This window comes from Indicator indicator, chromosome Z (assembly GCF_027791375.1).
Source record: "Indicator indicator isolate 239-I01 chromosome Z, UM_Iind_1.1, whole genome shotgun sequence".
Taxonomy (NCBI): domain Eukaryota; kingdom Metazoa; phylum Chordata; class Aves; order Piciformes; family Indicatoridae; genus Indicator; species Indicator indicator.
In genome coordinates, this window is record NC_072053.1 from 70,479,184 (window position 1) to 70,506,412 (window position 27,229).

Sequence of the window (27,229 nt, forward strand, 5' to 3'; positions counted from 1 at the left end):
TCTGACTGTTTTCTTTTTCCTCCTCCTTCAGAATGATCTGTGCTAAATGACACAAACAGTGTGAGATGGCACACTTCCAAGTGAAGAATTGTCAGGTTAAGTTTTGCAGTCAAACTTTAATTCATCTTCTTTAAATGTAAGGATTTATTTAATACTGCTTACATATGTAGTAGTATTTTTATCTGCCTCCCCTCTATCAGTTTTTCACGCAAAGTACAGAATGGATGGTATTCAGTTATTCAGCGTATACTCAATATTTCATTTTCTTCCTCTTGTCTCCAAACATGACCTGTGTCTTATGTACAAATTAAAATCCTGGTATGAAGACAGAACTACTCCCTTCTTCAAGAACTCTTTTTTTCCCAGCCCTCATATGTAGCTAACAAATACATAAGAAATATTAATGGTTAGTTCTCAGTCACACAAAGAGTGTAGGCAAAAGAACACTATTGGATTGCATAAAGGCAATGATTTGGCAGACCTAAGTCTAAACTTACGTAAAACAACATGGAGTTGGAAATGAAAATGTGTTTAAAATGTGGTAAATTGACTAAAAACATAGGAGAAACTGAAGACATTCTACTATACAGAAGTGGTGATAATAAAGACTATTTGCAGGGATAACAAAGACAATGCTCTCTCCTTCCTTTACTGTAATGGACTAAATTTTCTTCTGCACCCAAAGAAGCTCAAGAAAATCTATTAAATATTTATCAAGAAAAAAGTAAATGAAATGCCTACAAGTCAAAGGAGGAGTTGCTTTCAGAATAAGGAAAACAATCATTTTTTCTTTCATCACGGCTGAATGAAACAAGCATCTCACATTTTGTATTGCTCTAGAAGGAATGATGGTTGTCAGCAGACTACAGTGACTGTAGCAGTGTGCCAGCACTTGAGTTTTAATGTCCCTAGTTCTTTAACAGGCTGTGACATCTTAGGCAAAGAAAATAATTTTTTTCTTCTTCCTCATAAAATACTTTAGTTATTCTCAGCATATCCTGGTCATGACAGAGGCCATTTCTCCCTCTATAGAGAGGCATAATTAGTATAGTTTGGTGTACATCTTCACGTGGGTGAAAGTATGTGATACATTAGCGTTGCTATATAGAGTATAACAAAAAGAGAATGAGCACTTCGATATGGTTTCTAAATCTGTAATGATTTCTGACATAACTTCTGCTTTTAACTGAGTAAAATTAATCTTGATCAACTCTACGATGTAAGAGTGAAGTGAGAGCGAAGTTCATGTAGCACAATTCTATACAGCAAAACCAGATTTCTGAAGATGAAGGAAAAAATACGAATCACAAAACACAATACAGAACAACTTGAAAAATAGAAAATATAACTCTTAAAATATAAATCAGGTAATTTTCCTAAGCATGCTTGAAAAATGCTTGGAATATTTCTGTGGGAAACACTTCTGCAAACTGACACTCTTAATAAATGGCTCTCCTTTAAATTATCTATAGAATTATTTTGCTTTCCTGTTTTCTCTTGCTTTCTGCCTCCTCTTAACAAATACACCATCCTGCATGTGTCAAGCACACTTCTTTAAAATCCACAGCCATCTGAAACCAGCTATGTATCTGTATCACCAAAGAAACATATGCACAAGAGAATCTTAAAAAAGCTGGTTGCAGCAATGATGGATTTAAGTTATTAACTGATCAAAAAAAGATGGATGGTGGTCTGCTTTTCTTAATCTACATCATCATCTAGATCTATTTAAAGATACGTGGTGCACTAACAAACTTAGTTAAGGCTTCGATAAAATCAGTAGAATAATCTGCCCTGCTACATTGAGACTGTATCGATCAATAAAATCACTTGCACCAGGAAAGTACTGTTAAGTACTGACAATCCCAGCCATTAATATTATTTAACACTCTGCTCACAATCTTTAATGAGGACAAAGACCATTTTGCCTTTTCATACTTATCATACCATTGCTTTTAAAGTTCAACCATGATTACTGCAGACTGAATGGAGTTAAGGAAGACACTGAATAATTCTGGATAATGAGAAAATTTTCAATGTGATTAATAGATGTGGGTGATTCACTAGACTTTCCAGCAAAACATCAGTTAAATCTTATTTCACTGAACCCCACTTTTACTTGCAACTTTCTAATGCTAGACTCGTTTTTCCCAATGTATTCACCTGCATGTAAAACAAAACTGGTTTCCAGAAACAGCAATCTGGAAGATAAGCATCTGTTCTGGACTTGACGATTTTTTTTTTTTTCCAAATAGGCCAATTTGGTTTAAATTACTTACAAATAGATCCCAACAGTCAATGTGTACACAGGACAAAGGGAAGGATTGTCCCTGCAGAAATCTTTGTTGTGGATAATGAACGACACAAGGAAGTCAAAGTGATTTCTATCCAGCTCCTAGTCAGATATGGGGAATGGTTAAACAGAATTCTAGTGGGAAAAACCCCACAGGTCAGGTATGCACAGAATAAAGTGGAGAAGAACAAAAACAGGCCCTCATTTTGTACAAAAGTTTTATAGTTTAATTTTTTTCCCCTTCTGAATTCAGCTTTTAAATATACAGCCAATGACTTCCCACATGTAAAGCACTTGGTCTTAAAAGGCATTAGCCTTTACAAGCAGCCGCGCACAGCAGCATCTGACTTGCACACCTCTTCACCAGATCAGTATGACACCACCATGTTTTCTCAGCCGTATGATTCAATCTCTTTTAAAACTAGTGCTCATGGTACATACAGGGCTCAGTTCATGAAAATACAATAATGTTTAATCAAATCTAATAACAAGGTGAAACCCAAGTCCTTACTTTAAGGACTATATAAGAAATGCCATGATGGTTCAGACCAAAGGTCATTTTAGCAACATATCCTATCTCCAAAGATGACTATAAAGGGATACTAAAGGAAGAGTATAAATGAGTAAGACTAATGTATGAGATGTTTTCCTTCCACACTGTAGCAGTCTTGAAAGTTATTCCAGCTTGAGGACCTTCTCTGCCTGATAGAAAGTGCTCTCTGTGAACCTCTCCAGTCTTCCCTTGAACCAATTTAAAATTCTGCATTCACAACACCCTTTGGCAAAGACACAGAGGTATACAGGAATAACTAAATACTTGGTACGGAATGAGTTTCTGGGATTATAAAGGAAGAACAAGTGTAGTGAATATTAATATTGACAGAGTGGATAAATGTGACATGTGAACTGCACAGAAATGAAATTTGAATAGTGGAACAATCATTGAATACTTCTAAGACAATTTTGCCATTACACTTCTAGAATTAAATATTAAGCAATTCGATTTAGATTTACTAAGCAAAAGCAAAGTCTCATAAAATTGCACATATCACATACACAGATTTCAGTTATTTCTAAACAGCTTCAGAAATACTAGCTCAAAAATGTCTATCCATACAGATATTACATTCCCCCCCCCCCTTCTTTAATGGATAATGGAACATCAAGAACTGTTCCTTTTAGAAATCACTTACAGATTGCTTCTGATCCTAGAGAACTATGTCAGTTTCAACCAACCTACAGGACAAGATCATCCTGTCTTTACATGAACTCCTAGCTTTTGTTCTGCCTACCAATGCTCAATGCTGAATTTTATGTACTACCATCGGAAATTTCTCCCTCTCTGCAGAGAAGAAAAAACACTGAAAAATCCTGTGCATCATCAAAGGTCTCTTTTCCCTTCCTTCTGATCCTACTCCAGCTACAACTGCTTTGAAGCATTATTTCAGCTACAGTTACAGATAAGCAGTATTGGGCTATGACTGAAAGGCAAAGCTTTACCCAATGCACAGTGTAGAGTACTTGGAGAATGCCAGCAGCAGTCTAGATGTTTTTTCTTAGAGCAGACCTCTCCAGTCTTCTTGAGGATGGACAAGGTTATAAATGACTGATTTTGCATTCCTCCTTGTTAGAACAGCAAGTCAAACAGAAACTGAAACAGTAAAGCAGTGAAGAGCTAATGAAATGTACCATTAGATTATGGAAAACTCTTTTTGTTCACAATTAGATAAAACATCCCAAGAAATCAAATTATCTCACTCCCCAGAATGATATAAAAAAGAGGCAATGACTACCGACAATCAAAGAAAGCAGAAGATTCTTATCATAAATTGCAATATGAAGTGTTGTATTAACTCTGAAATGCTCTGCAACAGAGTTTCCAAATGAACAAAAAGTTCCTTTTGGGTTTTGAAAAATTTCAGTTGAATCTGTTTATTAAGCAACAGCTAGATCAATGTAGAAAAAGATAGTCCAAAAGCTTTAGAATACAAATTAGATTGATGACTAGAATTAGCAGGTGGGGTTTTTGCTGTTGTTGTTGTTGTTGTTTGTTTTTCTGGGCTATGGAAGATTATTTAATCCTTCCATCCAGATTTATTGATTTGTTCACACATGCTGCCCAGTCAGGAAAAATTATTTATGCATTTATTTTCTATTTTTTCATAATGAATTTAGTATAAATACTTATCCAAGCAATGAAAGAAAATTGTCTTGGCCCATGAACAAACATCTTGGGCCAAATTTTCTGCAAGGTACTTTTCCTTTTGTAGTCACTAACAGCTCATTTGTCTTCATTTTTTTTCCAGTCACTGTGGAACTATTTCCCCCCGACCTCCCCCCCACCCCAAAAAAAAAAGATAAAAACATGCAATATTGCAATGGATAATTTTCTCCTTTGTATTTCTGATGAAATTACTCACAAAGCAACTACATATTGTTACTCATTACTTCATCCAGTTTTTCTAACTCCACCCTGCTGGAAACTAAGATAGCTAAGTAGTATAGGATTGGGTTCTACTTTCTTAAAAGCAAAATCATAATAGATATGGTTTTATTTATCTTTTCCAGGAACAACTGGTAGTTAAAACATTTTTGAAGAGAACTGCATTTTGAGGAATACTGAAATACAGGTCGAAGTGCTTCTCAGATCTCTAGATTGTTTTCTTAAATGGAAAACAAATCTCTAGTCCAGTTTCATAAACTCCATAATTCATTTTGAGGATCTGGATTCCTGAAATTGCTGGAATGTTGAAGTTCAGCAAGTCTTCAAGTCTCACAGCCAAGCAGCACTTTAACCAATCTTATCTCCAGGAATCAGGACTGTTCTCTTTGTAAAAAGTTCAAAAGTAAATGAAAGCCAAGGGTGTTTTCTTGACCTCAGCTGAGAGAGAAATATTAGCTCTACATATTAACTCTGGTTAGAGATGTATGTAGACACAGACTCTACATACATACAGAGCAGTTCAGAAGGTTTACAGCCTTCTGTTTTACATTAAGAGTCTCGCCAGTCACAAGAATAATTTCTTCAGGTCATCCAGACCACAAGAAACAAGTTAGTATCCTGAAGCTCATAAAAAACAGGGGCCTTCTCCACAACCAAATCATTTCAGTGAAGACTAGCAGCAGCTACACAATCCTCATGATGAGGTGTGGGTACCATTTCACAGTGACTTCTGTTAACGATTCCTGTTATTTTGTTGGATTGATGATATCAGCAAATGATAAGACTTCTTCTACCCAAGGGTCTTAGAAAATATCTATTCCATTGAACTATAAAAGGCAGAACTGTCAAAGGGCAAGTCCCTGGGGCAGAGAGGCTGGATGGCAGTAACATCCAGTGTCACCTTGCTGGGACAAGGAGATGACCTAACTCCAGATCAGTAGAGAGCAGGTGGGAAGATCAAATTCTTCCCCATCCATTACCAATTCACTGGAAATAAGCTCCATAAAAACTGCTCCTCCAGAAGAACATAATATGAAATCTATTTGTAACAAATACTGATGAGATTGACAATGCAGTTGCTTTGATAAATTAGATCAAGGTCTCTCAGTGTTGCCCTTAGGAATCTAAATAGTGTCTTCAATGTCCACAATAAAACCCTGTTGTGGTTTAAGGTGGGAAGGTGGACCTTAGGACCCCAATGGGGTCACCAGATCATGTTATTCCCTGCCCTTTCCTACCTATCCTCTATTGAAGGGGACAGGAAGGTCCTTTGGGCTCTCTTGCCTTCTGGCCAGGTGGGGAGGTGTTTGCTGGTTGCTGGAACCCTCAGTGTGGTTGGGCCTGCATCCACATGTGATCCAAGACTGGATTTTGTATACCTCTGTATATCTATATGTCTATATCTCTATATATCTATCTCCCTTCCCCCAACCTCTTTGTACATCCCTTTTCCCTTAAGACCTTCGATTACTTGTTAAAATTACTTCCAATTCTGTACAAGGCCTTTTGTTTAGCCCTTATTTCCTCTGCCTATCTTTTCCCTGAGGGGGAAAGAGACAGGGGGAGAGGGGAATAATACAAATCCTGTCCTGTGGTGTTTTTGCCCTGAAAACCTTAGACAGTGACAACCCCAACCACCTGTTCAGTTGATCCATCCACAAGATGACTTTCCAAAATCATACATAACAGTATCTGTGCAGGCGGGAGCATTTCAAGTGATCTGTATCTCCTTTAAATACACCTACAAAGCAGACTATGTTTCTATATTGCTTTGTAATAAACAGTCAGCCCAAGAGTGGATTAACAGTGGATTAAAAAAGCCAAGCAACCACTACCCAGAAGCTACAATGCTGATTAGCAGTGTGCTCTATCACTTCAACATTTACCTTCACCTTCTGACATGTTGAAGCAAACTTCTCCACGCTCACAGCCATACTATCAGGAATCACATACTTTCAATGTAGGTCCAGTAGGCAGCTATTCTCAAACTGCAGGCTTCCTGCACAATCAGTTACCTTAAATATGTATCTTCTACCTTTTCTCAAGATGAAACTCTTCAGGAAACATACCAAAAGAAGACATTTTGTAACCATAAACAACTCATAGCCAAGTTCATATTTTGCTGCAATCTAATACTATTACCAGAGAGATTTTTGTCAGCAATAGTGTAATCCAATGATTTATTTTACAAATTTTAAATTTAAATTACTTGAATTCTCCTTTCTGATGTATTACAAGCTGCAAGCTCAGATACACAAATAAGTAACTATTAAGTCACAATTCATATCGCACACTAATTGGTTACGGTCATGCACACAGTTACCACAGGCCAGCAGAGGTGCAAGAGCTTATTTTGTCATACTAATTTGCTTGGATGTTTGCGGCCACACTCTGACTCACTTATCTTTGCATCTGTTTCTTTTTTAATAAATTAAACATAATCCTTTTTTTCTCAGTGATGTGAAATGTAAATTCTCGCCGAAAACAAGCGGCAGAGATATTTATAGAGGTTTTATAAATATTTATTTACACTATATTACAAGTTATTTACAATTGATATTTACAGGTCAGTTGGAAAGAATCAATTCTACAGAATGTATACGGGTGCTTTAAACAGTTTGAGGAAATCTAGAAGTTTAGAAAGTGAAACTAATCCGGAAAGAGGTAGAGAGAGTGGAGGGAGTGAGTGCTTGTTGGGGATCGGCAAGCCCACAAACAGGGAGTTTGGCACAAACCATTACAGAAACTCTATGAAGAAATATTTAGCTTACTCACTAACTGAAGAACTTCGCGAGGTCTTTTCTTAATACTGTTTTGTATTTCTGGAAACTGTAGCACGGATGTACCGTAATAAAGAAATTGAAATGGTGCCGACCACGTGGCGCTGTGCTGCGTGGTTGTAGCTTCTTTTGGAACAAAAGGGTCTTGGGAGTTCGCCGGTGAGCCTCGGAGGCTTTTACAAGTCAGTTCGTGGGGTGCGCTGTGTAAAACGAGCTTGCTGCTCCGGGTAAAAGCCTTGTCGCCACGGTCACAGGACACGGCAAAAAAAGGCTTCTCTGCGAGGCTGGGGCGAGCTTTTCCGCGATCCGTGAGGATCGGCCGGGGAAGTGCTGGTCCTGCCGAAGCGATGTCCCCACCTCAGGGCGGCTGTAGCGATCCAGGACGGGCGGTGCACATGGGTTACCGCAGTTCCCTCACTCAGCGATCAGTCGGGCAATGGTGGCGATCTGCGGCCATGCACTCGGATGCGCCGGTTCGAGTCCCGGGCAAAAGCGGATCTCTCGGCAGCACAAGGCATGAGGCAAACACGGGCACGCACACGGGAACAGGCACAGGTACAGGCACGGAGCAAGGAGCACGGAACAAGGAGCACTGGTTTACCAAAACAACCCCTATTTAACATTTGTCACATGAACACTGGTCCAGTGAGCATCCTTGTCCTTGGTAAACAGAGCAATTAACCAATGAAATGATGTTTCACCAAATGTAGCATGAGCATGACCCTTAAACAAAGCCAGCACGAGCATGTCGCCTGAGCTTTGTTTACCCCAACGGACCCAGGGAGATTGTTGACCCAGACTAAGTGGCACCAAGACTTGCTCCCCCAGAAGGGAGAGGGAAGAAGGGGTTCAAGCTGAACATGTAGGGACGTGTCCTGCCACTATTTGGGATGTAGTCTTGGGCACAGGCATCATTCACCACACTCAGTCAATTATTCACAGTATCCACAGGGGCTTACTCATGTTTACTAGTCAATTGTTAAACACTAGCAAAAATGAAAGTTGTAAATTTCTCTCAAACTTGCAAAATACAAAATAATACAGATATATCAGTCTTTCACTATTCACAGTATCAGAGTATATCAGAGGTTGGAAGGGACCTCAAGAGATCATCAGGTCCAAGCCCCCTGCCAGAGCAGGATCATTTAGGATAGTCCACACAGGAATGCATCCAGTTGGGTTTTGAAAGTCTCCAGAGAAGGAGACTCCACAACCCCCCTGGGGAGCCTGTTCCAGTGCTCCATCACCCTCACTGCCCAACCATCACCTCCTCTTGTTGAGGTGAAATCTTCTATGTTCTAGTTTGAACGCATTGTTCCTTGTCTTATCACTGTGAACCAAACCAGCCTATTGTAACAAGGAAAAAATATTTAGAAAACAAGAGAAAAATAAGCCATCTAATGAATAATATCTGAAAGTGTATACTAATAAATTTAAGAAAATAACTTTGTATTTCACAATTAAAAAAAATTATTTATTTATAATTTTGCTATTCTTCAGAAAGACATACTGAAATGTTTCTGTCCATCCACTCCCACAAACAACCTGTGCTGAAAGGATTTAAGAGGGTGGTTTCATCATTAAAAGGTCACAAAGTAGTTGCAAGGTACTGGTAACTGCAGCACCTTCCAGCTCAGATAGGAATTTCTTGGTTTCTTTACTACTTGATACAGACTGATTCTACTATTCTAAATCCTATCATTTTTACCCACATTTAACTATAGAAAACTACTTAATTAAAAACTATTAACAACCCAAATGATCAGTTTATGTCAGGTACAGGTCTGCACTTGACTACTATCTGCGTGGCGCTGTCTATGCCTGTAGAGGTTTTCAAGATGCAAAGTCAAATAATAAGAAATGAATATGTACTGCATAAAACAAATTATTTGAATGCAACATTTCTTATAAATATTCAACATCTGCAAGAGATTGTCTGGTTTTGAAAAAGCAGTTAACGACCACCATGACTCCATAACAGTATACTAGCTGCACACACAGCCAGCTACAGATACGACTACTGACCAGTGATGGTAGTAGGCAAACCACTCTTGCAGATTAACTCTTATTAGCATCACATGTAAATAGGTTTGCAATACTTTAGATACATGGTGTTAAATTTAAAGCTAATCATGCATTTCAAGGTTGTAACATATTCTTACACTGCCCTTTGAAAATGATGCTGCCTCTGCTTTCAAAGTGCTGATGAGATGGAGACTCACCTGCAAGTACAACTCCAAGCCTTGCCGTCGCTGCTCCAGGACCTTGGGAACCCAGTTTCTCACATGCTTTGAAGGGATCTCTGGAGTTCTTATGAACTTTTTGAGCTGTAAATGGAAAGAAATGAATGCATATACAATGTATAATAGCAACCCTTTAAAGTTAACATGTTTATGTGAGACATGAGGCAGTACAGGTAAAATAACTACACATAAAGGACAACAGCACAGCAATGAAGTTACTCACCATCAGCTCACTGAAGTAATAAGAGATTTCACACGTGCAGGTTGCAGTTTAAAAATCTCCTGCCTGGGACAGTGAAGAAGATCCCTACTATTTATTGTGACTAACAGCCTTAGAACAAAACTGTACCAACTACATGAGAATTATCTGAAATGAGTTCCTTGTTAGTCAGGATGGGATGATACCACACAATGCCACCACAATGTACCCTGGTATTACCTTGCTAATTGCTGTGACAAAACACTGCAACAATTTGTGACTCTAGATTAAGGTAACTATGAATAAGTGGAAGAAGCATAGAGAGGAGAGCTAACCATTTCTCTGGAGAGCTGTCAATCAAGAAAGCAAAATATCCATTCTCTCAAACTGCACCACAGATTGACAGTTGTGTTTAATACAGAGACATATGCCACTGAATGTATTTTAAGACAGCTTTATAACTATTCCTCTAAAGATTCCCACAGGAAAGCTTACATACATATATATGGAAATGTATACCTGTATACATATTGATGGCTGGGATGAGTGGGCACTTTGCTGGGTAAAAAGCTGGTTGTATGGCCAAGCCTGGAGAGTTGTAGTGAACAGAATTAAATCTGGTTGGCAGATGGTCACCAATGGTGATCCCTAGGGCTCAGTTTTGAGGCCAGTTCTCTTCAGTATCTTTATCAATGATCTGGACAAGAGGATTGAGGAAACCGTCACTAAGTTAGCAGATGACACCAAATTGGGTGGGAATGTTGATCTCCTTGAAGATAGGAAGGCTTTACAGAGGAATTTTTACAGGTTGGATCAACAGGTTTAATAAGGCCAATTGCCAGGCCCTGCACTTCGGCCAGAACGACTCCATGCGATGTTACAGGCCTGGGGCAGAGTGGGTGGCATCTTGGCCTGTATCACAAATAGTGTGGCCAGCAGGAGTAGATAAGTGATTGTCTGCCGGTACATAGCAGTGGTGAGGCTGCACCTCAAATACAGTTTTGGGCCCCTCACTACCAGAAGGACATTGAGGTGCTGCAGTGTGTCCAGAGAAGGGCTATGAAGATGGTGAAGGGTCTGGAGAAAAGTCTGCTGAGGAGCATGTGAGGGAACTGGGATTGTTTAGACTGGATAAGAGGAGGCTGATAGGAGACCTCACTGCTCCCTACAACTAACTTGAAAGGATGGTGTAGTGAGGTGGGTGTTGGTCTGTTCTCCCACATATACTTGATACTAGTATCAGGTGGTAGACCAAGATGAAATGGCCTCAAGCTGCATGACGGAAGGTTTACTTTAGATACGAAGAAAAATTTCTTTCCTGAACGAGTGGTCAAGCATTGGAACAGGCTGCCTCGCAAGGTGGTACAGTCAACATTCCTGAAGGTGTAAAAACATGTGTAGACATGGCATTTCAGAGTTGACAGTCAGATTCCATGATCTTGAGGCTCTTTTCCAACCAAAACAATTATATGATTTTGTGATTATAGGGGTGCTTACAGATAGAGACAGAATCACACATCCTGACAACACTAAGTATTCTCTTGATGGAGCTTTTTTCAAACCAAAAAATACTAAAGTTTTCCTCAAAACTACAGATCAAAAATAGTAACTGTAACAGACTCTAATACGTTTTAATAGAAGTTGAAATTAGGCATTCTTTCTGTTGGATATTGCCTCTGAGTAAATCTGAGGCAAGGAATGCAAGGAAAGAAACTCAAAATTGACTTTGACATGCATACCCATGGGAGACTGAGAATTTACATTTCATCTTTGAGCTTTCTGAGATGTCACTATAAGAAAAAGGAGTGCCAACATATCAACGTCTCTACAGTCACAAGTAACGAAGCTGCAGCAAGGAAGCCTCAATTGCTCTGGAAACTTCCTTATTTCTTAACAATACTAAAATACAATTAAATGTGAAGTGAGAAAAACAACTCACCAAAACAAATCCCCCAACCCATGTACTTTTACTGCTGATTTAAAGTCAGAGTATAAGCTTCCATTTTTTCCTCAAAACTGGTTGAGAATATTGAAGAAGCTATGGTCACAGCTGTTGTGAACTATGACAGCACCTGCAGATGAGTAACAAATGAGGAGAATGCTCCAGATGAGGGGAGACAAATCTGAAACAATATAAGCATCCACCAAGGCCTAGCTGCTTACAAGATAAATACTCTGTGGCTGGTACCTCAGCTGATGATTAACAATCCTTTTGTGCTCTGCATCCCTGTTATACAAAGCATACAAGCCACAACTGCTTAAATGTGCAAGCACAGGTAGTCCATATGCTATACCGATGCACAAAGAATAAATGATCACTTTCTTATGTTTATAGTAATCCAGTAATATATTACAATGAATAATTATTACAATGTCAAAAGATAGTAAGCAAACCTATGTATGTGTTAGCTATTTGCTTCAGACATCCCTACACAAGAAATATTTATCTGAGGACAATTAATGTCTGTAATACCTTCCTTTTCATAAAACTGACCTACTGCCTATTTGAAATTACGCAGTCTCTATTTCCTGCAAGACTAAAAGATGGCTCAAATTATCAAGTAAAGAATTATTTGTCCAAGTGTGAAAAGTCAGTATGATTTAGAGTGTACAGTAATTAACATTAAAAATAACTTGCAAAATAAGATGTATAGAACTGCAGATTTCACTGCAGTAGTTGTAACACTGACACCTCCTTTCATTTTGGTGCTAGAAAAAATTGACAGGATAATGAATTAGTCAGAATGATGAATGAATAATGTCCTATATGAGGAAAGAAACCTTCCTTCCTCCAGGTGATGTGAGTGGAGCATGCCCTTCCCTGGCAAAAAGCACCATCTCCCCTTCAGCCTCTATTTCCTTTTTCTACCACAGTCGTTCTTCACAGAAACTTTGTTTCTCTTGTGCACTACAAATATCTCCAGCACTAAGGACACCTTGAATATTCAGTAAGTCTAAAGATACCTTTCCAATTGCCATGTACTTACAGCAATTTAGAGGGAAACTTACATTTTCAATTAAAAGGGAAGAAAGGAACAAAAAATAAACACCCTATTGGCATGCTGAAAGTAAACTAGTGTCTGGACTTGAGTATAAATACAGTCAGGGGATGTGAACAAATTGTTCACAAAGAACAACTGAGATACAAGCTCAAAATATTTTAATCCAGCAAAAAAACTGTTCAAATACACACCTCACTTTTGTGAGTATTGAGATTTTCTGCTGTAACACATAACAGAGAGGAAAGAGTGGAACTGCATACTGTACTACCAGAGAAAGTTTTCTCTAGGATTTCTACTACACTGAAAGTACTAATAATGGTTCAGAGCACAAGCTGTCCAACCATGTTTACTGGTATATTACTACAATTTCAAAAAGAAAAGAGGTATACTGTTGCCAATATATGCTGTGTGCTTTGCATCTGCACAGAGAACAAATAAGGAAAAGTTACTGTCATGTTTGGAGAATAATACAAACAGAGAGCAAGCAGATGAGGAGTAAGATGAACTGAAGAGTGGTGAAAAGTGTCTGGTTAGAATACCTGTTTTCAGGTTTGTTTTTTTATATTGCTGCTGTTTCTGGAGAGAAAGGAACCACCCTTTCTCTGGTGCTGTAAGAAGAAATCTCTGCAAAGGGAGTTACTGCAGAGGAAACAGTATACAAGGAGACAAATCTGAGAGTGAGTCTGCAGGCATTTGTGACTTCTAGGTGGAGTAATCATGCAGCCTGGGACAGTACAGAAAAATTAGACAACAACAAAGTGAAGAATGAAGAGCTGAGGCATTCAGTGCCTTCCTCCACTCCCCTCCCCCAGTCTTTAATAATACTGATAGACTCTGCACTGCCTGGTCATTTGAGTTGGGGGACCACAAGTTCAGGACCACTGACTTTCCATTTGGTGACACTGAGATTGTAAGGGACCAGCTTTATTAACTGAATGTTCACACGTTGATGGGGCCTGTTGGGATTCATTCCAGAGTACTGAAGGGGCAAGTGGATGTTAGTATGTTATAGAAGGACCTCTCTTGATCATCTTACCAAAAATCTTGGGAGTCTGGAGAGGTTCCTGCAGACTGAAAGCTAGTTAGTGTTAGTACAACCTACAAAAAGAGCATGAGGGAATAGTCAGGGAACTACAGACCTGTTAGGCTAACCTTAGTTCCTCGAGAAATTATGGAGAACATGATATGAGGAACTATTGAAAGGCATTTAAAGAATAATGCCATCATTAGGCACAGTCAACATGGGTTCACAAAAGGGGAGTTCTGTTTAACTAAACCTTCTACGATGAGGTCACCTGTCTAGTGAGTAAAGGGAAGGTGGTGGAGACAGTTCTTCTGGACTTTAGTAAAGCTTTTGACACTGTCTCTCATCACACCCTTCTGGACAAGCCGGCCAGCTGCGGGATGAGCAGGCTCATGGCGCATTGGGTGAAGAACAGACTCAAGGGCAGAGCTGAAAGGGTTGTAGTGAATGGGGTGAAATCTGGCTGGAGACCCATCACCAGTGGTGTTACTCAGGGCTCAATAGTAGGGCCAGTTCTCTTCAGCGTGTTTGTCAATAATCTAGATGTGTAAGCTGAATGTGTCATGGGCAAGTTTGCCTTTCAGCTTCACAACCATATAGCAGCATCAAGTTCAGCTTTGAGAGAAGATATCATACTTAACAGCCATCAAAACTATTTAAAGAACAATTACTGGATAACTAATCTTTAGAGTACTAAGTTCCCTTCTATATATTAGCAAGGTGATTCAGTAGACAAGCTTAGCAGATATCTTCTATTGCATTCATTGTATGAAGAGTAGCAGAGTGAAATGGCCTGCTCAGTCTTTATCGCATTTAGTATCCTGGTGTATACAATTTGTTTCCTCAGCTTTACATACAGCAGGTTAACAACGCAATTTCTAGAGCTGACAAATTATTTGCCTAATTCAATAAAACCCAGAACCATATTTGTTTGCTGTAGGAATTTGTCTTATTTCACCATATTTCAAGAATTAAAAATACTACAGACAGCATTTTAGCAATACAGCATGTAAAAAACAACAAAAAAGAAATGGAGAATTGGTAACATCAGAGAAGTCATAGTCCTCCTTCCACAAAATAAAGAAGCTGAGTTTGTTAGGAACTCATTTTCAGAGACATCACAAGATGTATTTAAGATAAACAATGTACAGCAACAGTTTCAAGAGAGAAAAAAACACCAAAACTAAGGCAAAATGAAGTTACATATTATAAAGACAGAGACCATTACCTTTTTATGAAGTGCATGGAATTCGCTATACCTCTTCTCCACAAAATGTTTCCTTCCACTCATTAGCACCTCTATTTTAAAGACCTGAAAATTACAAATAATAAAAAGGAGATTAATGTTACTTGCACAAATGATTCTGTGACATGGTTGTGACTGCACATTTTACCAGTCATTGCAGCATGTGGTCTCAAAATACCCTTGATGACTCACAAACTGCAGAAATACAACAGTGATTAATACAAAGTTTTGCTGAATCTTGGACTGTATTCTATACATGAAAAACTAAGTATTAAAATCTTCCCTTTCAGAAAAATTTTGAAGTGGTTAAAAAATAATTTTAGAACAGGATTATAAGAAGACAACAACAAAAAAAATCATTCTTTTTCCCTTTTACAATACGGCATACTAACACATTCACATGTGTTCAGTAAGAACTGGGTAACAGATGCAGTATGTTATGCATGGAAATGGAGAAATAAATGCAAACACTATATCATAGGTTAATATCCTCCTAACCTACAAATTCATCTGTAGTCTCAATTGAGCTTTTGCTACTATCTACACCCTAGGGAAAAAAAAAACAACAAACCAACAAAAAAACCCCACCAAACATGGCCAACGCTTGTTTTCTTTGTATGATACATGTGACAGCTTTTGTTGCTGCCTTTGAAAGGTTGAAAGGCCAGGATAAGAAGCTCCCTGGATCCACTAATTAGCAGTCACTAACAGGACATTTTCCTGATTCTCAGGTCACCAGGTCAGTTCCAAGGGCAAGTGATGAGAAATATTTTGAAGTGCTCAAGAAAACACAGTCTATTAGATGGAGATAAAATCACCAGAAAAGCAATACAGAAAACGTGCCTGATCTATCTTCGGTTTCTGTTTTGCTCAGAAAATGCTGGAAATAATTATTTCCATGACAATTAGAGATGATGTTCAGGACAGATGATTACATGGAGACTCCAGATTTAGGCCAAATAAAAAGTTCTTTGAAAAAAATTTGCAAACAGGTTTTATGCCTGAATGCAGAAGAAAGGAGGTTCTGTCACAACATAACCCAGCTAGCACTGATCAGAGCAAACATACAGAAACTATGCTGGATAAGCTTTCTGCTGTTCACTACAATCTGCCTTTCAAATAGGTCAAAATGCTATGGTTTTTACCAGCCAAACCACATTAGAATCAGAGAGTATTTTATTTAATTCAGACTGAAAAGCACTTGCCTTTGTTTGAATGCACGACGGATGGGACTGCAGTCATTTCATACCAATGTTTACATTTCCAGCATTAGTTCAGATTGTTGTAACAATTTGTGATACATTCCATCCCTTTGAAAAGGACTGAGTCCCAATGACTGTGAGCAGGTGACCTTATTTGGGTGCATTAATCTTCTCCTCCTCTCACCATCTATTTAAACTATTTTGGGAGAATAGATACCAGCTATGAAACAACTTTCCTCTACACATAAAAAAAACCTCCAAGGCACTGTTAGGACTATGTTGTAAGTTCGGAGTTGTAAAAAAAGAATCACATGCAAAGAAAAGTCAGTGTTGGTTTTGGGTTTTGTTTTTTTAAGTTGAGACTTAACATCTTAATTATATGAGAAGAAAGTTTTATTTACTTCTTATATTCTACACAGAAACAGTTCTGCAAAGAACAAAATGCTTTGGATTGCACAGGAAAGCCATTGAAAGGGAAGTTTCAAGGGTAAATTGGTGGGAAGAATGGATAACAATATGAAACTAGCTACGTTAGAAGTTACCCTGAGTGACTCGTTAAGGTATTGCAACAGTTTTTAATTATCGATATTAAAGCTCCACAGATTACATGCAGTTTATAACACCTACTTATATCTCTGCCAGCTAAGAGACACTGCACCACAGTTAAACTTAGCACTCCTGTTGGGTACAGGGTTAGCTAGGCAACCTGGAGAAGTCTAAGGGGCTCCTGCCTCAACTATAAGCACTGCTTTTACAGGTAACTTTCTTGTTAATCATAGCTTGGCTTGTGTAGTTCCATTTTGTTTTCAGTCATACATGCGCAAGTTTGGAGAGACATCTTTCCTTTTAAAGATGTTCCCTATAAATCTAACATTTCATAAAGTGAATAGTTGGAATAGTGGGGAAGAAAGGAAACATAACTCCCTCTGTAGACCTTTTTTCCAAAACATGTATCTTATTTTTGCTCTGTGTTTCAACATAGGTTAAGCAATTACAAAAATGGCTTCAGACCATCAAAAATTATGCAGCATTTATTCATACTCTCTTTTAATCCCAGCAAACTTTTAATTACTGTTTCATAATTTCTGCTTACAACATGACACTAAAGAATGTATTTGCTGGTCACTTTGGCAGGAGACCTATTGCTTCCTGTGCACAGTGATACCATTTTTAGAACCACAAATCTGCTGGCTTTACACCCTCAACTGGTTATACCAGTATAGATGTTTTAATTTTACCTCTGAATGGTAGCATCCAGACCCCTTGGATCTAGCTTTAGCAGTCATCTAAAATTTAGAAAACTGGACAACAGATCTGCTGTGCATGATGTTGAAAATTACTGTTTGAAAACAGATCCCTGCCAATAGCATTTCTTAATCTACTCACAACAGCATCTATATCTGGAAGTGCTTTAATTTAAAGCAAACCTAAATATAAATTGATTTACAAAGAAATTTACAAAGCATAAATGCAAATTAAGTGAAATAACACATATTGTGCTTATGAGCTTCATCTTATGAAATGACCTCATTTAGATAAATCAAATTTAAGGTTTGTATCCTCACTATTTATCAGATCACAATTCACAAGCACAAACTAAAAGCACAGAAGTGAGTTTCTGTGCCACTGTTTCATATAATGACATGGCTTTGTGTGAAAGACAGAAAGATACATTAGCTTATGAGAGAGATAGGATCTCCTCATGGATTCAAAATAGCTATAGACAAATCTCACATAAACTTAACTGAGCAATTGCAGGCTGTGACAGAAAAACAATGTAAGGAAACCGGTGAACACAGATGAAAGTGCCAAAATAAAGACGGAAGAACTATGGGGGAAAAAATGCAACACTGCAAGGAAATTACTTTTCTTGTAAAAATGTTCATGTTCTATGAACAGATAACTCTGAAAAGACATATGACTTTTTATAAGTTAGTTAAATGAAAAATGCAAGAATTAATCACTGAATGATACAAGTAAGATGCTTTTCCCATAGTCACTGAAATACCAGAAATTATACTGCACTGAAAGATTTGCAGTTCATCCTGCCTAGGACAGAAGGGACCATAGGTATGAAAACACCAATTAGAAAACCCTTTACAAGTAGTCTGAAATTAGAAATGGATCACTTTTCTAGGTTACTACCTCAATCACTATCAAGGATGTTTGCACAAAGCCAGAAGATCACTATCCATTAAAAGCATTGTTCCAACAGAATTTAAGCCACATAAATGATGTATGGGACAAACACGTTTGGATTGGATATCAGTATGAATAATGTTGATCTTTTGCCTAGCAGAACTGCAGATTTGCCACTGCAATTAATAACCATCAAACCTGTGAAAGAAACTCTTCAAGAAGAATTCCTGGGGTTTTTATTACTAAGCTAGTAAAAACTTCCAGGTCTGGCTACAAAATAGATTTACAAATGCTTTTTAAAGTAAAGAACAATCTTTTTGTCTCTCACCTTTGCTCCAATGTTATGGATCATATTCAGATCTTGGAAACCATTTTCTTATTTTGTTATCTTTACCAAGTATGCCTAATTTTGCTACATTCTGGAATTTGTCCATTTCTGATTGTTAGCAAACGTCTATTTTTTTTTTCTGTTTTCAGGAAGAACACTTAAATTTATTTTCTGGCTGCAGAAACTGGAGAGTACCACACAGTAACTAAATTGGATTATATATGGGTAAAGAATTGGTACTGTATCACTGTACATATCCAAGACAGAAAGCAGAAACCAGGAGCCAGTAAGACCTACCCGAACCATGCATGCCTGGTCTTATAAATGCACATTAAGAACTGCATTGAAAATAACATTGATACTATCCTCCATCAGTTCTTACCTATGTCAAGTGCTTACGGTGGATACAAAAAGACATCTCTTATCAAATAATTAGATGTGAAAATATGCACCTCTAATAACTTTTTCTCAAACCCCCCTGAGTTATCAGTTTAACAAAAATCACAGACTAGTATCATAAGAGTTATGACAGAACAAGTTTCTCAGATTGCTTTCCTTTCCTGTTACATGAGAAATACACAGATAGTACTTTTTTATTCACCTGTGGGAAAAACGTTAACTACACAGTTTATGGTAAACTAATACCATCATACTGCATATATTCACACATTAAAATAATAATTTTTAGAAGTATATAAATCTATGGAAAATTATAGCTGAGAAAGAGATACATGACCCTGTTTAGAATGAGTATCAAATAAAAAAAACAGAAGCAGAAAAAATTTACAAATAACAGATACATCTGTCTAACATTCAAGAGGAAAGAAACTCCACAAAATTCTACCACTGTGCTTTTCTCTCTCAAGACCAAGCTTAGCAAGACTAATTCTATTTAATCTATTACAGAAATAAATACATCCCTTTTGATGCTTCAGTATGCTTGACAGACTTTTGTCTGAGGAACAGCTAACACATTCAAAGTGTCAAGAAACTCAACCTTAAACCACTGTCATGGCTGTATGGAAGGAATTCCAGAGCAAATGAAATGACAGCCACGGTCCATGAAACACTAATAGGATTTCCACGTGTTCAGTGTTTCATTATTGTTCAGACAACGACACATTTTCTGTTTCAGTTGTGCTATGACTAGAACAAGACCGCAGCATACAGTAGGGATTAAGAGATGACTTTAAACTTATTCCCATCCAGCTGATCTGGGTTAAAACAGTATTGCACCGTATCAACACCTGGGTGATGAAAGTAACCAGAGCTGCATTTAGCTGCAGTGGCAAACTGGTATTTCAGGGGTGTAAATGCCTCATGGCAATACTCCATACTTTTGAATGGCCTCCACAGTAAAAGCAGAGATGAAGGCAATATTCAAAGCCAACTCAAACTTCAGAGCAGCCCTAAAATGAAAACAAATGAACTTATTCTGACTTCATCCTTTGGAAATAGGGGCTGCAAAATTCAGTTCTGTGATGGGCACATGGAAGCTCAAGGGAGCAGAGCCAGGCTGACATGAGTCTGGGTCAGGAGACATGAGGTGAGGGAAATCTCCCTTTTTCTCTCCTCTCCAAAGACCTTCATCTCAGGTCTAGCTCTCCCCTTGCTTGCACCCACTGTTTGGATTAACCCCACCATATCCCCTTGCTGAGATTTAAGACCTGTGCCTTAGGTAGGTGGTTTATGGTCATGTATTTGCCTTCCCTCTGTAACAATTGCTTCCCCTGCTCTACACAAGCTCTTGCATGGTCTACCCATAAGGAAATGGTTCCTTTCCTGACGCAGAACTGAGAAACAAGTTGAGGCACAAAAAAAAAGAAAGAACAGCCCTCAAGGGCTTAGTTTGCTCCATCTGATTTTGGAGGGGTCCTAAGAAGGAATGACTGTGGCAGTAAAATGTAGTAAAAGAAGCAGAAGATTAGCTATCAGAAACTGAGTATATTCCCTGTTGGGGATGGGGCACGTTGGTGTGTGAAATTAACAGGGACAGAGCTGAGAGTCAGACCTCCTTCCTAACAGCAGTCTTCACACTTGCAGAACTATTTTTCCTGACTGTCATGAAAGCAGGCAGAAAGTAGGAGCTGCAGCTCAGCCAGTGCTGATGTTTGGAGCACTGGCCCTCACAGGCAGGCAACGGGCCCACAGCTACCTCGGCCTCTGGGCTGAGCCAGGCAACTGCTTGTTGTGCCTGTACTTCTGCCGTCAGTGTACAGCTTCACTCAACACGATAGTTTCACTTTCGCTGAAGGGCCCCAAAGGGATTCAGATCCACTGTATTATCCACTACGAGATGTGCTTATCTTACCTAAAGTTAGGTCAAAAGTTGGGCTGGAACCACAAACAGCCTCTTTCCTCCACTCTAAGCACTGTCATGTGTATTATATGGAATCAGACTGTTTCACTTAATCCCCATTATAATGTATAATATTAAGTTACAGCCTAAGAAAAAAAAAACACATGGTTTAACTAATGATGGAGATCAAGGCTTGACATTATGAAATTACGACATTGCTTTGTCCAGAGTCTGTGAAGGAGAAAGACCATGTCAGTGAAGTGAAACATTCACTGCAGGACTTCCAGAGAGCATTTCCAACAGCTCCAGCCTTTGTGAAGCAGTTACCTGACCCCTCTTGGCCTGGAGAAGCAGCCTTACTGTTTTGGTTACATAAATAGATTTTCTACTTTGACATAAACCCACTAAGGGGATAAGTATGTTGTTTCACTGACTCCTTCAGTTAAATCTCATGTTACTGTAATCTAGACTTTCATTACTGAAAAAGTGATGCGTACCTAAGAACAATCAGAAGCATGTGCTCTTATGACTTCCAATTTAAAGCCCTCCTTACTAATTTTGTTGAAAAAGCTGTCTCTAAACTAACACAAGTGTAACTGGTACCAGTATGTACCTAAACCAGACTAAAGTGTCTTTGAGAACCTTTCAGTAAGCAATTTGTCTTTCCCAAAGCTACACAATAATTAAGGATATTCCTTTTCCTATGGTAGATTTTTTTTTTTTTGCCTCCCAGAATGGGCCTCCTCCACTTATAAAAAGGCACAGTTTGGGGGGGAATTACATACAAAAGGCATGCATAGGACTTGGACGTATTCTCTGAAGATGGTCTTTGAACAATGTATGTCATGTTTCTTTGATTTTAGAGGAAAAGGTAGTAAAACTATTTATACCGAAACCAAGTCAGACAGTTTCATAATTCCTACAACATGGGAAGCTCGAGGGAGGCTTCCACAGAGCTGTCACTGTTGAATGAAAGAGTAGCTGACATATAAGAGTAAGTAGTTTTCTGATTTTTTTCAACTCTCTTTAAACCAATCTTTTCCAAACACATGGTTCGTAAAATCCCATAGGAACTTCTCTGTCATTTCCTGAAAAATAACTTACTTGGCTTTTCAAGCTAAAAACCTCTCCCTTGCCAGCAAAACACTGTCTATGGAAATCTAATTTGTATCCAAACCAAGAAGCTACAAGATCTGACTAGTCTTTGGTATTTTTCTTTATTAGTCCTGTAGAGCACAACTGTTACACAGATGATACCTTTTTAAAATCTCTTTGTCACTGTAGTCAACTATTTGGCTAACTTTCTTAGAAATAAAATTAAAGAAAAATGCGTTCATTTTTTACTGGAAAAGGAAAAACTTCCTAACACATGCTAATGCCAACAATTACACAGACAAAACATTAGCTTGCTCTACTCTGCTTGTCCATCTGGATCACCTCAATGTCTCACATGGGAAGTTTTCTACTACTAGAACAGCTATGAGCCTTTTCAAAGAAAAGATGAACTTTCCAGTAGAAATAGTCCTTTGGGATAAAATACTTGAATATTGCAAAAAAAAAAAAAAAAAACAACTGATGGAAAAAAGTATATTTACATGACACAAATGAATTCCAAGTTTGACAAAATCTAAACTGATATACTTAATATATATACACACTCTTGTATTTTGTCACAAAACCCTTTGGAAAGTCCATAAAGAGTCCTCTCACTTCCCAAGGCAGGATGCAGCTCCTAACCACAATTAAAGTGCCTCCATATTGCAGACACCTAGCCACAAGAAATCAATTTTTACAAAAAGCTAGACACAAGACAAAGGTTTTCCCAGAGATTTTATTTGCTCTTGTATTTGCTGTCTGGAGAACACTTGGACCAACTCCAAAGCACAGATGTTTTGTTGCAAACAAAAATGCCAAATGGTGTCAAAGAACACACTTTAAAAGTATACAGGCAACAGGGTAATAGGCATTAGACTCGAAAGGAGTTGGCTTTGTACTGTCTCATATTCCATGGTATGTCTACCATGCTATGTGAATTCAGCCTTTTCCTCTGCTAGTGACTAACTAAACATATATGAGCGTGAAACACAATTGTACAAGTTACAGAATATGCAAGCTAGTAAAAATCAGGTCCACATTCCTCAGGGTGAGTAAATACTGGGGGAAGAAATATTGCATATCCACCTTGCATTTTTTCTTACTAGGATCTCTACAGTAACACATCTGAGAAGGTTCTGTTCATTTTTAGCTGTCAACCCAAGTAGTTTGTCCAAATAATTTTTTAAGAGCAGAAAAGTACTCAAAGCAGTCCAGTGAGGTTGCTTTTCTAAATGTCTGTGCATCTTAGCAAAGATTCTTCACACATGACATTTAAATTCTGGAATTAGCCTGTTATCAGCCACAAAATAGAGGATTCAGATATTGTGCTAACAGTAACAAAGCTGAGCAATTAGGATAGATGCAATATTTTCAGCCACTTTCTTTAAAGGAGTCAACTTACCCAAACTGTCATTAAATTAGCATTGGTCTGCCTTCCAAACTGGAAACCTAATTATCTCTGCCATGGTGTGCCATCTGTGTCATTCTTACATGCAGCTGACAGCCCTATTTCAAACATCAGCACCTGTTTCTGGAAAGAGTCATCCTATCCATCTATTACAGAATGCCAACCTGCTCACCAATGGTTTCCCTTGCCAATTAATCTCTTTTGAATGGTAATTCAAAGGGGGATGACGAAATAAGATCAATAAGAAGTCGTAACAGATACAATGTGGTGCTGTCAGACATATGACTCCCTTCCTTGCTCTGAGGTTTCAAATTTTCTTTTTTTGCCTTATTATGAACTTATTGAACACTTTCATAGAATCATAGAATTGTGAGGGTTGGAAGGGACCTCAAGGATCATCTAGTTCCAATGCCGCTGCCATGGGCAAGGACACCTCATACTAGATCAGGTTGCGCAGAGCCACATCCAGCCTGCCCTTAAAAACCTTCAGGGATGTGGCTTCTACCATGTTCATGGGTAACCTGTTCTAGTGTCTCACCACCCTCATGGTGTAAAACTTCTTCCTAACATCCAATCTGAATCTACCCACTTCTAGTTCTGCCCCATTCCCCCTAGTCCTATCACTACCTGACATCTTAAAAAGTCCCTCCCCAGCTTTCTTGTCGGCCCCCTTCAGATACTGGAAGGCAACAATAAGGTCTCATCAGAGCCTTCTCTCCTCCAGACTGAACAGTCCCAACTCTTTCAGTCTGTCCTCATAGGAGAGGTGCTCCAGCCCTCTGATCATCCACGTGGGCCTTCGCTGGTCACATTCCAGCACCTCCAGATCCTTCGTGTAATAGGGACTCCAGAACTGGATGCAGTACTCAGGTGGGGTCTCATCAGAGCAGAGTAGAGGGGGAGAATCACCTCCCTCAGCCTGCTGGCTATGCTTCTCTTGATGCAGCCCAGGATGTGATTGGCTTTCTGGGCTGCAAATGCATACTGGTGGCTCATGTTGAGCTTCTCATCCACCAGCACCTCCAAGTCCTCTTCTTCATGGCTGCTCTCAAGCCAGTCACTGCCCAGCCTATATCAGTGCTTGGCACTGCCCCGACCCAGATACAAGACCTTGATTTGGTCTTGTTGAACCTCATGAGGTTGGCTTGTGCCCACCTCTCCAGCCTGTCAAGGTCTCTCTGGATGGATCCCTTCCCTCCAGTGTGTCTGCTTGGTGTCATCAGCAAACTTGCTGAGGGTGCACTCAATGCCACTCTCCATGTCACCAGCAGAGATGTTGAACTAGACTGGTTGCAATACTGATCCCTGAGGCACTCCACTTGTCACTGGCCTCCACCTGGATGTGGACCCATTGACGGTCACTCTTTGGGTATGGCCATCAAGCTAATTTTTGATCCACTTAGTTGTCCATCCATCAAACTCATACTTTACCAGCTTAGAGACCAGGATGTTGTGTGGGACAGTGTCGAAGGCTTTGCTCAGGTCCAGGTAAATGACATCAGTTGCTCAGCCTTCATCTATTAATGTTGTGACCTTGTCATTGAAGGCCACCAGGTTTGTCAGGCAGGATTTGCTCTTGGTGAAGCCATGTTGATTGTATTCTTCTGCCTCAGCAGTGCCTCCAGGAGGATCTGCTCTGTGATCTTACCAGGCACAGAGGTGAGACTGACTGGCCTATAGTTCCCTGGGTCATCCTTCTTAGAAATGGGAGTTATGTTTCCCCTTTTCCAGTCAGTGGGGACTTCACCAGACTGCCATGACTTTTGGAATGTAATAGAGAGCCATTTAGTGACCTCATCTGCCAGTTCCCTCAGCACCCATAGGTGTATCTCATCAGGTCCCATGGACTTGAACACTTTCAGGTTCATCAGGTGATCACGAACCTGATCTTCATTCACAATGGGCAGTTCCTTCTTCCAGTCCCTGTCATCTTCTGTGATCCCAGGAGTGTGGCTGGAGCCCTTGCCAGTGAAGACTGAGGTAAAGAAGTCATTGAGAACCTCAGCCTTTCCATGTCACTTGTTGCCAGTTCACCTGTTTCCTTTCTGAGGGGGCCCACACCTTCCCTAGTCTTCTTTTTACCATTAATATACCTATAGAAATGTTTACTGTTCCCCTTGATCTCCCTGGCTAGATTTAATTCTAACTGAGCTGTAGCTTTTCTAACCAGGTCTCTTGCTGCTCGGGCAGCTTCCCTGTATGCCTCCATTCTAACTGTCCTTTCTTCTACTCCTTTTAGAGTTTCTTTTTATGTGACAGCATGTCTAGGAACTCCTTGCCCATCCAGGCAGGCCTCCTAGCATTCTTTCCTGCTTTCTTCTTTGTGGGTATACTTTGCTCCTGGGCACAGAGAAGGTGATGCTTACTGACCAGCTGTCCTGGGCCCCTCTTCCCTCTAGGGCTTTGTCCCACAACACTTTGGCCAGCAGATCCCTGAAGCGATCAAAGTCTGCATGCCTAAAGCCCAGGGCTGTAAGCTTGGGATACATCCTCTTAGTTGCCATGAGGATCTTAAATTCTGTTGCTTCATGGTCGCTGCAGCCAAGGCTGTCCCTGAGCCTCATATTGGTCACCAGCGCTTCCCTATTGGTGAGAACAAGGTCAGGCATAACACCTTTTCTTGTTGGTTTCTCCACCATACGGAGAAGGAAGCTGTCACCTCTGCATTCCAGGAACATTCTGGGTTGCTGGTGCCTAGATGTGTTGTCTATCCAGTAGATGTTAGGGTGGTTGAAATGCCCCCCTCAGGACCAGGGCTTGTGAATGCAAAACCACTTCTATTTGCCTGTGGAGGGTCCAATCTCCTTCGTCTGCTTCAAAACACCAGTCTTGAAGCCACAAATTGACCTGTTGGTTCTTCCTGAATGTTCCCTTGTCCATCGCCAAATTTAGAGGATGTTTGGGATTGCCCCAACCCAGATGTAGGACCTTGCATTTGATCTTGTTGAACCTCATGAGGTTGGCTTGTGCCCACCTGTCCAGCCTGTCAAGGTGTCTCTGGATGGATCCCTTCCCTCCAGTGCGTCTGCTGCACCACACTGCTTGGTGTTGTCAGCAAACTTGCTGAAGGTGCACTCAGTGCCACTGTCCATGTTGCCAACAAAGATTTTGAACAAGACTGGTCCCAGCACTGATCCCTGAGGGACTCCACTTGGTACTGGCCTCCAGTTGGACATGGACCCATTGACAGCCACTCTTTGGGTGTGGCCATCAAGCCAGTTCTGTATCCACTGAATGGCCCACTTTACTCTCCTATGCAACTTCATGCAATGTTGGTATTTTCCTCGTTGTTTGCCTTCAGTACTGAACAGAAATGTTCTAAGCCTGCTGTGACAGAGACAAGACCTGAAACAGGTTAGCGGGATGTAGTTATTGATACATCCAACTGCAGAAAAACAGCTAGTTCTTCATGTGCAAGGAATGTGGAGAGAATGGAAGCAACAAACAGCCTAACTTCTGAAGGAAATGCAACAGAAGCTATTACAAACAGTGCCCCAAAACAATAAAATATTGCATTCTGTGACTAAC

At 39.5% G+C, this 27,229-nt stretch overlaps 1 protein-coding gene across 1 annotated transcript in view; it reads right to left on the minus strand.

Annotated features, from left to right (window-relative positions):
• The window catches only part of SNX24 (sorting nexin 24), a 96,297-nt gene that overhangs the window by 28,518 nt on the left and 40,550 nt on the right, over positions 1–27,229 (minus strand). The window contains exons 2-3 of the mRNA XM_054397718.1: positions 15,213–15,296; positions 9,739–9,843 (exon numbers count right to left, since the gene is read on the minus strand). Coding sequence (XP_054253693.1) covers positions 9,739–9,843; positions 15,213–15,296 — 189 coding nt within the window. The remainder of the gene's footprint in view (positions 1–9,738; positions 9,844–15,212; positions 15,297–27,229) is intronic.